Source organism: Schistocerca americana, chromosome 2, assembly GCF_021461395.2.
Source record: "Schistocerca americana isolate TAMUIC-IGC-003095 chromosome 2, iqSchAmer2.1, whole genome shotgun sequence".
Lineage (NCBI taxonomy): Eukaryota > Metazoa > Arthropoda > Insecta > Orthoptera > Acrididae > Schistocerca > Schistocerca americana.
Window position 1 is genome coordinate 354011169 of NC_060120.1, and position 11212 is coordinate 354022380.

General features: G+C 44.9%; 1 protein-coding gene across 1 annotated transcript in view; it reads right to left on the reverse strand.

Annotated features, from left to right (window-relative positions):
- Window positions 1–9366, reverse strand: part of LOC124593721 (zinc finger CCHC domain-containing protein 24-like) — a 203578-nt gene extending 194212 nt beyond the window's left edge. The window contains exon 1 of the mRNA XM_047132033.1: window positions 9216–9366. Within this exon, the coding sequence (XP_046987989.1) occupies window positions 9216–9359 (144 nt within the window). The 5' untranslated portion in view covers window positions 9360–9366. The remainder of the gene's footprint in view (window positions 1–9215) is intronic.
- Between the last annotated feature and the right edge of the window lie 1846 nt (window positions 9367–11212).

Below are 11212 nucleotides of genomic sequence, written 5' to 3' on the forward strand. Positions count from 1 at the left end.
ATTCGCTGCAAAACATGATTTCTTTGTACCACTCTTCTCCCTAGCGACACTTGCTTCACCCGCACCGTGCACCTCATTTAAAATGAACCAAGCTTCAATCTGTACACTGTGCTTTGGGTGTAAATCACTTGATTGCTGGACTCATCACTTTTGAACTGCCAGAAATTGGAAAGTTGCCAACGCTCTGCGTCTGACCACTGCCACTACCACCACCAACAACAAAAACAATAATAATAATAATAATAATTCATTGTAGACCCTACAGCATTGTAGTAGCCATTACATAGTTGTGTTGCGCTGTCAATTAGTTCGTTTATCTGTTCCGAAGCCCATTATGGAGCAATTCCTGGCCCGCTGCCGGAAATGCCTACAATCCGGAGAATGCATTTTCATGAAATATTCAAGCACGTGTGATGTCTGTCTCTCAGTTTTACTGTGCCAGATGCATGGTACAAAGTATGTAAGTGATGCGTTGACTATGTGAGTGCGAAGAAGGCCACACATTCATTTCACAAGATGCGACCTCCACCACACTGTATCACGAGTTAATGTTTGTAATTGAAAAAGAATGTAATTATTGGTGACTTATGTCATTAGTACTGAGGTCTTAATAAATAGTGATAGTAACGAACTGTTTAAATAATAATTTAGTTTCGTGACCAATGGTGCTCATATTTGGGAGCAAGGGGGAGGGGAAGGGGAGGGGGGGCATCGCCCTAGCTCTCAGGGAAAGGAAAAAATACAGTGTAATCAGACGTTTTCCTTTCAAGTAAATGATTTACACTTACATCTGCACACATACTCGGCAAGCTACCGTACAGTGTGTGGCAGTGGGTACCGTCTCCCAATATTAGCTATTTCCTTTCCTGTTCCACTCGCAAACAGAATGAGGGGAAAGCGGCTATCTATGTGCCTCTGCACAACCCCTAAAATCTCTAACTTCATCTTAAGTAAAATGTACGTTAGTGGCAGTAGAATCGTTCTGCAGTCAGCCTCAAATGCCGGTTCTCTAAATTTTCTCAGCACTGCTCCTCGGAAAGAACGTCGCTCTCCCCCAGCGATTCCCATTTGTGTTCCTGAAGCATCTCCGTAATACTTGCGTGTTGTTCGAGCCTACCGGTAATAAATATAACAGCCCTCCTCTGTATTGCTTCGATGACTTCCTTTAATTCAACCTGTAGCGGATCCTAAACACTCGAACAATAGTCAAGAATTGGTAGTACTAGTGTCCTAAATGCGGTGTCCTTTACAGATGAACCACACTTTCATGGAATTCTCCCAATAAGCCGAAGTCGACCATTCCCCTTCCCTGCTACAATTCTGACTTGCTCATTCCATTTCATATTGTTTTGCAACGTTACGCCTAGGTATTTAATCGACTAATGGACCTGACTGTGTAAGAAGCACATTACTAATGCTTTATTCAAACATTACGGGGTTTTTTTCTCCCACTCGTCGGCATTAACTTACATTTTTGTACATTTAGAGCTAGCTGCCCTTCACAACACACACTAGGATTTTGTCTAAGTCATCTTGTATCCTCCCACAGTCACTCAATGACAGCACCCTCCCGTACGCCAATCGCTATTCCCCTCCCGTACGGGCGCCATTTTCGTTATCGAAACACTATCGAACCCTTTTGTTGTCACCCCTTAGAAAATTCATTTTACCCCTCAAGGCCTAACTACCCTCAGGCTAGGAATCACAGCACTACTATAACTAGCGTTGGCGCTGGACGCACCACAGCTAAGGTCGCCGCGTCGCCAAGGGAAACAACAACAACGGTCGCTGTGCTGACAGCCCGTGACTTTCTTAACATCGTCGCACCGTCCAGGTGGAAACTTCCCTTGCTGCTAATAAGCCCACTTCCTGACTCAAACTACGTAACGCGACTCAACGATCCTTTGCGGACGACGGAACATCTCAAACTCACATTATCATAATTTAATTACAGATGACAAGCTACCAAACTCCAATAGTGTACAAAGGGGCCCAAATAAAGTAGAAAAACTAAGGCAATGACAACAGCAGAAAAAAATTTTCAGATCTAATTTCGTTAGAATCGTTGTTACTTAAAACACGTTTGTACATTACGGAACTAAATAAAGAACATCCATATGACGGTGCCACAAAGGTGCTGAAACTTATTTGGGTTTATAGAAAAAATATTTGTTTGCATATCAATTGAACCTGACATCCAGTAATACGTCTATCCACTCGGGCAGTATTCGCATGGGCCTTGAGATTCTACATGACGATGGGTATGGCTTACCTTAACTCATCGATTTCACATTCGTCAGACAGCGGTGAGATTCTCACCAACGCGAGCAGGAACATCGCGAAACGATACACTGATGGAGGTATAATTAAGGGTGACGGCACTACATACGTAAGCTGTACGTTGTTTAGAACCCGACACCACCATATCAGTAACCCCAAAACGTTAGCAGACCACTGTTTGCGATTGCTTTTTGTCCTTAACTTATGACGTGTGCACGCTACAGTTATTTAAATAGGAAATGGTATACTGCTTTCGTGAATAACAGAGCGTCAGAAATGCATTTTCAGACATTTTCTCGTCTTAAATGCATATCTGATCCAATAATGCGACGCATTTCACCTCATTAATGTAACTTTGTTATTATATGTTCCGAATAACTAAAAAGAGAAGTATGTGATGTGAAAAAGCTGCTTTCGTAATCGAGTATTTTCCTTAGCATGGACCGACGAAACTGATGTTCAGTCTTTGTTCTCTTCCCACAAATGCTGAGAACATTGTGTTATTGTTTGGTCACTTTCCGGCTTTCCTTCTGAAATACTTCAGCTAGAGAGTTTTTCGAGTTGGACTGATAGCAAATTTAAAGTCAAATGGCAGAAATAAAACAACTAAAGTAAAAGTTAACAGCACAACCAAAATTCAAGTATATAAAAGAAAATATCGCTTCAGTGCGTAGACTTACGAATGAAACGTGATTCCTTTGAGCTTTGGACTATAATGAGAATGATTAATGTACCCGCAAATGTCGCAAGCTGGCATTTTTTATTAAAGCGCTTGCACCAGATGCTAATGTTTGGGGCTACTAACATGGCGGATGTCGGCTCAAAGTTCTGACGTTTGACAACTCCCCTTATTATACATATATTGACAAACTGCACTCTCCGACGGGCCACAATCTTGCCGGTGTCTGATTTCGACATATTTTGGCAAACGCTTACCTTCTCAACGAGGTATTATACGATTTCTTCGCAAATAACCGAAACTTAAATGCGATTTCTGAACGAGAAAACGGATTCACAATCTTTGCTTTGATACAGAATCTAGATGACGGTTCTCTTGGCTGCATTGTGCGGTTCTACTGAAGTGCTAATGAACTCCCATATACTAGTGCCTAGTACAGTTGGTTTGCTGATTGTTTCGTTTCATCTTCACGTTGTTGCAATTTTAATGAGCAGCACTATATTGATATTATTGAACATACGCTGAGGTAATAGAAGTCATGGGATAGCGATATTCACATATACAGATGACGAAAGTCATAGGTATAAAAGGGCAGCGTATGGTGAAGCTATCATTTGTACCCCCATGATTCATGTGAAAAGGTTTCCGATGCGATTATGGCCACACGACGGGAATTAACAGTTTTTTGTACGTAGAATGGTAGTTGGAGGTTGACTCACGGGACATTCCATTTCGGAAATCGTTAGGGAATTCAATATTCTGTGATCGATGCTGCCAAGAGCGCAACGAGAATACCATATTTCATGCATTACCTCTCACCACGGACAATGCAGTGGCCGACAGCCGTCACTTAACGACCGAGAGCAGCAGCGTTTGCGCAGTGTTGTCAGTGCTGACAGACAAGCAACACTGCTTGAAATAAACACAGAAATCAAAGTGGAACATACGATGAAAGTATTCTTTAGGACAGTACGGCGAAATCTGCCGTTAATGGGGTATGACAGCAGACGACCGATAGGAGTGCCTCTGCTAACAGCACGACATCGCCTGCAGCGACTCTCCTAGCTCGTGACCGTAGGCGATGTAAAACCCTGGCCTGGTCAGACGAGTCCCGATTTCAGTTGGTAAGAGCCGATGGTAGATTTCGAGTGTGACGCAGGTCCAACGAAACCATGGACCCAAGTTGTCAACAACGCACTGTGCAAGCTGGTCGTGGCTCCATAATGATGTGGTCTGTGTTTGCATGGAATGGACTGGGTCCTCTGGTCCAAATGAATAGATCGTTGACTGTAAATCGCTTTGTTCGGCTACTTGGAGACTATTTTCAGCTACGATGGAACTTTTGTGGATGACAATACGCCATGTCACCAGGCCACAATAGCTCGCTGTTGGTTTGAAGAACTTTCTAGCCAGTTCGAGCGAATGATTTGGCCACCCATATCGCCCGACATGAATCTTATCGAACATTTATGGGACATAATCGAGAGGTCAGTGCGTTCACAAAATCCTGTACCGCCAACTGTTTCGCAATAATGGATTTCAGTGTGGCAGCATGGCTCGATATTTCTCCACGGCACTTCCAGCGGTATGTTGAGTCCATGCGACGTCGACATGCTGCACTAAGCCAGCAGAAGGAAGTCTGACAAGGTATTAGGGAGGCATCCCATGGAACTGTCACCTCAGTCCACACTTCACAACACAAATGAAGGTTCACTTTTTCCAAAGCCTGTAATTCCCTCCCGTTGCGACGTATAAGTTTGAAATTTGTCTGTAAATTGCAGACACCCATCCCCTGTAATGGTGTGCATCCTGAATGGCATTGCCTCTGAAATGTTTTTCTCGGCTACCCGTAAGAGAAATGGGCCGAAAATGTGGCGTTCTACGACGTCGCCTTCGGCCTCGGCGACGCTTCGCACAGTAAGGTGTCGCCACCTGAGAAAAAAGGTGAGAGCTCAGAAGTTGATGCGAGGTGTAACGTTGGTTAGTACTGTCAAATTGGCACAAAATTTCACTACAGTGCTGCTCAACGACACCATGGACGTGTCACACAATGAGAATGTCGTCGCATCCCTTTTTACTCGTATTTCATCCCTTCTTTTGACAGCTCTGCGCTGAAGTTCGGAACCGCACACCCAGCTTTGAAAATACGCAGTTTTCTTGTGGGTGGCTGAAGGAAACATTTCAGACCCACCACCGCTAATAATGGGCACTAAAAGGCCTTAGGGAGTGGTATAAAGGGCGTCATTTCGCACTCGAGAAAGACAGTGCGCACAGCGATGAGCAACAGGACGAAATCTGAATGTGATCCAAAGCAGCAAATAGTGTTTGTGCTTTTCAGCCCTCCTATTTCGCGCCATCTTGCGGTGTGATCGTGGTAGAGTGTGACATTGGCACATACGTGATTACAATGGCAAAGGGTCCCTTAAGATCCCCGCAGTTCGGCTATATTCTCGATGCTACCCGCCCATCTTTCTTGAGCACCCTAAAAATGTACCTGTACACGCAGAACCCACGACGAGGGTTCTAGGCGCCTGCAGGCAGGCCGTGCTCCTGCTCTTGGCGGCTGCTAGTACGCCATCCGGAATCGGAGAGATGTCGAAGGGGTTGCCTATCTGCAAGTGACCAGGGCTTCGTCACAGGTGTATCTGAAATGTTTTCGCTTTCAGTGGTCGGCATCGCGGTTCCGACATCCGTAGCAGACGCTTCAAAAGAAGGGGTGAAATGTGGGGCTGGGGCCTGTGACGACCTTCCCATCGTATGACATGTCCACGGTGGCGTTGGACAGAATTGTTGCGAAATTTGGTGCCAATGCGACATCTTTAACCCGTGTTGTATCTCACACGAACTTCTAAGCTCTGGCGTTTTTATCGCATGTGTCGACACCTTGCTGTTTGAAGCACCTCCGTGCTCGAAAGTGATGTCGCAAGGCACCACACTTTTGCATCCTTGCGGAGGTATAGTGTAGACACTTTTAACACAAATTTCAAACGTACGTTTCGTAAGGGGAGACATTTACGGGGTTTCGAAAAAGTGATCGTTTCATTGTGTGGCGCAGTATAGTTATGATTCCGAAGTTTCCCACGATAAGGCTCCGGTATCGCCTCGTGTGATTAAATTGAAGCTCTAGAACAATATGGATGAACCACCTTGGAACTCAATGGTAGAGACCTGGCAAAATCACAAGAAACCTAGAAGAGGACAGCAGGCCCGTAATTTAGACGGCATGTTCTGGATCCAAGCCCACCTTCTGGCAATGGTTCCCTTCACTCTGCTTGTCCGACATCAGCATTCGAGGTAGTAAAAATATAGGTTCTACGAAAACTAAGACTTTGGAAAATATGTATCAAGCACACGTGGATATTAATCAGTTTGGCTTGTTCTTCCGTTTTACCTTTCCATTTCTAATATTAGAGTACTGTCTTGGCGAAGCTACTTAGCGTAGTATTATTAGTGCTTGAATTCGAACCTACCTCAGGAGAAGTCGTAGCTCGGTTTATATAACCCGTTTAAAATGTGTCATTGCGAATTAAAAGCGGAGATACCTCAGTTTTCGACTAAATGTTGCCACCTCGGTTTCAGATTATTTTCCATTCGTCACGCGCTACTGTAGATATCCCTCCACGTTCGATCGGCTGTGAATATTATTTTAAGCAAAGCTCATGAGACATCCGCGATTGCTGGACAGCCTCTACTATGACGCTTGGCGGGCCAGTCTACTCAGGGGCGACTGCCTGTCACGAGAAGTACTTACAAACGCGGCGGACCTCAGAACAACAAGCACAATATCTTAACCAGCTACCTAGTTTTGCATTCTATATTACACTGAGAGTGTTAGTTCTCTGGTCAAAACTTCAAACTACATTTATATAAGAAATCTGAGAAGAAAGATTTGATACTGATCGCATTACTAAGAAACTGCCTATTGAAGCGCGACAATTTACCGACCTTAAACCGTGTCTTTATCTTACGACAGCCATGACTAAAATCGATCATCCCGGTGGCTGTAGACGACCAATATACCACAGATTCGTCCCTGAACTCCGATGGAAAGTGTGTGACACAAAGGTTGAAGCTGTAAATTTGTTTAGACAGTGGTGGTCGCCTTCGACATACGAGCCCATTTGTGGCGGCACGCATCTCCATTAGTTCCTTTCACTGCCCAAAAAATTTATGCGTGTTGTTTTCCACAAAACCGCGCAAGAACTACGCCTTTTTACCGTCTGGCGAAACTCAGGAACAAGTGTTTACTTATCGGTTAAACCACTGACAATAAGATATCAGTTTCGATGGATACAGTTCAGCCACAAGATTAATAACTCTGACTGCATCATTGTTTCCCCATTTCCAGACTACTCTGTAGTCAACTGTAACAAGCGTTTTTCCCTTTTTTTTCGTGAGCATAAAATTCCCGCTTCATCGTAAGCCCAATCATATTGTTGTTGTCATCAACAGGCTGCCTTCTTCCTGCAGAACATGATGTTAGCATTATATGTGTTTGATTCGATATAAAATGTAAAAGTAATGAGTTTGAATCATGTAACTGAATAGGTACATGCAGTAGCCGACGAAAGGATAAATGAATAGAATCAGACATGGGATTAAGCAACTACAGGAAAATTAATGCGTGACACAGAGGGTTCTTGCAGACGGCTATAAACTCAGTGGTGCAAAGGGCACTACTCTGGACGAAGTGGGTGACACTTAAAAAAAAAAAAATTAAGCTGTCCTCAACGCGAAGTTGATTGCATTAGGCTTGATTCTTTCACTAGGGGTATGCTTCTGTCCTCCTCCGATCTTTGAAGTAACGTATCCAGCCAGTTATAGAGGAGGCCTATAGTTTAATGTGGACTTCGAACCATGGTGTAGCTTGGCATTTTTCACATTAACAAGTCGTTGCCGGAGATGAAAGAAGCAACAAGTGCTTTGACAAACCCTAGGAACGATTGGGGATTGAATCCCAAATCTTTGGATTAGGAGGAAAATGGTAAGCTACCAACAACTGCATTTGACTTGTTGAAAGATGGTCTGTTGTTTCTGGCATACTAATGAGTTAGTAAGCAGTGTAGACGTTCCAGATCGGCATTAGTTGGTTGAATTGCGTGACTTTCCCTAAGGCTTGTATTGTGGGCCTGAGTAAGTCTAGAGGACTCTGAGGAATAGATGGCATATACGATGGACATGATGTGTCTGCTGTGTCTTAATACCGATGCTGTGTTTTGCACATCCTCGGCATACTGGCTGCGGATGGCACAGGTTCACAGATTACTTCCAGGATTGCCATTTCTGATGAGCAGCCACTGCTGACTGCAGTAGGAATTTGCCATAAGGAACCGTTTCCAGCTTACTAACTTATGAAGACGAGCGCTGGCAGCTCTGGATATCAGGCGCGCCGAGTCACAGCATACAGTTCAAACGTATTCTTAACATACGGTTCTGCAGGCAAATATTATGGAATGATGCTAGATCTCTGATGTTTGTTGAGGAAATACTGAGTACGGCGTTACCACAATATCATCCAGACCGTTTAGCTGACGTTCCTATAACGTGAGGGAAATGTGCTCTTCCGTGGGGCAAAGCCAGTGCACACATTGTTTCACGAAATTTCTGGAAGGCTGACAGATGTCAGTAGCTTGCTGCCAAGCTATTTCGACGCAGCATCTTCTGGCCACCTTCAGGTGTACACTCTGCGCCAAAATGTATTGGCACCATCCTAACACGCGGCAGATATCGCGAAATGGCGTGAAACTATCTACACACTGGGAACTTCTAAAAGCCGCACGGGCTAACACTTGTCGTGTCACCGAAGACTCTCTCAAAGACGTTCCTCGTCAGGACTGAGCGGCACTGTCATCAGACCTAATCATCGTAGAGGGTTTACAGGACAGGATCTGGTCCAGTCTTGACGCTGACAACATCCTTTGATCAGCTGCAATAACAGGTGGACATAGTACGGAACACTGTCTGCCAGTATGATGTGTCACTACAACCACGATAGCAGGACTGCATTGCAACGGCTGGGGAGAGGCTAAACAAGATTCTGGTGCTCAATGTCATCTAGCCATTATGTGAAAGAAACACCTTTGTATGGGACAGTTACTTTAGGGTCCTCCCTTCCATTTTCCACCAGTGTGCTTTACTAAAACTGAACAGGACACTGAAGACACTCATATATTTAGACACAAACTGTTGCGCTCATCGAAACGAGTCCAACCGCACTGTTTCCGTGTGGCACGCGGCGGCAGAGCGCTGTACGCACCGGGGGCGGAGGCGGCGGCGCCGACGGCTCTGGGGGCGGCTGGCGGTCGGCTAGCGTGAGGTAGACCCAGTTGAGCAGGTGGGGCACCGGCGCCGGGGGCGGCGCCGACGGCGCTGCCGGGAACACGGCGTCCAGCGGCGCCATGCTGGCGGCCGCCATCGCACTGCTACTGCCCGGCACCCGCCAGCTGGCAGCGGGCAGACACTGCCTGCGCCGGCGCTGCCACCAGCGCTCCTAGCGACCGATGCCGGACAACACCACTACTGCGCGCTGACCTACCCTCATACCGGCGCTGGTGTTTACTGGCGCGAAATGCCAACAGCAACTAAAACCGCGTTTCCACACACAACAAAAACCTGCACAGGCATCCTCCCAGTGTCGTCCTGGGAGGCCACTAAGAGTTCCCTCATGCGCGATCTGATTTTCCATTGCCGCTGTAATCGAGATGGCATCAACTAACATATAAGTCACGAAGGCGTAGATGTTTTTTTTCCCTTTATTGGGCTGGCAGCAGCTTAGTACGCCGCTCTTCAGGCTACAGAATTTTTAAAACAGAAGAAGAAGATAATAAACAATAAACGCAGGCGATAAAAACGGTGACTTAAATTCTACAAAGGGGCAATGCTAATAAAATACACAGGAAGGGAAGGCGTAGATGTAATTCTGCATATTTTAACTCATAAGTTCACAGAAACATTAACGAGAAGATGCCAGACCCGCAATTAGTGGGTGCAAAATTGGATTTCCCTAAGGAATGAAAGAGGAAGCCTCCTGGTAGAATTTTGCGCAGAGCATAACTTAATCATAGCTAACACTTGGTTCAAGAATCATGGAAGAACCCTGGAGATACTAAAGGGTTTCAGATAGATTATATAATGCTAAGACAGAGATTTAGGAAGCAGGTTTTAAATTGTAAGACATTTTCAGGGGCAGATGTGGAGTCTGACCACAATCTATTAATTATGAACTGTAGATTAAAACTGAAGAAACTGCAAAAGGTGGGAATTTAAGGAGATGGAACCTGGATAAACTGAAAGAACCAGAGGTTGTACAAAGTTTCAGGGAGAGCATAAGGGAACATTTGCCAGGAATGGGGGAAAGAAATACAGTAGAAGAAGAATGGGTAGCTTTGAGGAATGAAATAGTGAAGGCAGTAGAGGATCAACTAGGTAAAAAGACGAGGGCTAGTAGGAATCCTTGGGTAACAGAAGAGATACTGAATTTAATTGATGAAAGGAGAAAATACAAAAATGCAGCAAGTGAAGCAGGCAAAAAGGAATACAAACGTCTCAAAAATGAGATCGACAGGAAGTGCAAAATGGCTAAACAGGGATGGGTACAGGACAAATGTAAGGATGTAGAAGCTTATCTCATCAGGGGTAAGATAGATACTGCCTACAGGAAAATTAAAGAGACCTTTGGAGAAAAGAGAACCACTTGCATGAATATCAAGAGCTCAGATGGAAACCCAGTTCTAAGCAAAGAAGGGAAAGCAGAAAGGTGGAAGGAGTATATAGAGGGTCTATACAGGGGAGTTGTCCTTGAGTACAATATTATAGAAATGGAAGAGGAGGTAGATGAAGATGAAATGAGAGATATGATACTGCGTGAAGAGTTTGACAGAGCACTGAATGACCTAAGTCGAAACAAGGCCCTGGGAGTAGACAACATTCCATTAGAACTACTGACAGTCTTGGGAGAGCCAGTCCTGACAAAACTCTACCATCTGGTGCGCAAGATGTATGAGATAGGCGAAATACCCTCAGACTTCAAGGAGAACCTAGTAATTCCAATCCCAAGAAAGCAGGTGTTGACAGATGTGAAAATTACCGAACTATCAGTTTAATAAGTCACGGATGCAAAATACTAACGCGAGTTCTTCACAGACGAATGGAAAAACTGGTAGAAGCCGACCTCGGGGAACATCAGTTTGGATTCCGTAGAAATATTGGAACATGTGAGGCAATACTGACCCTACGACTTATCTTAGAAGAAAG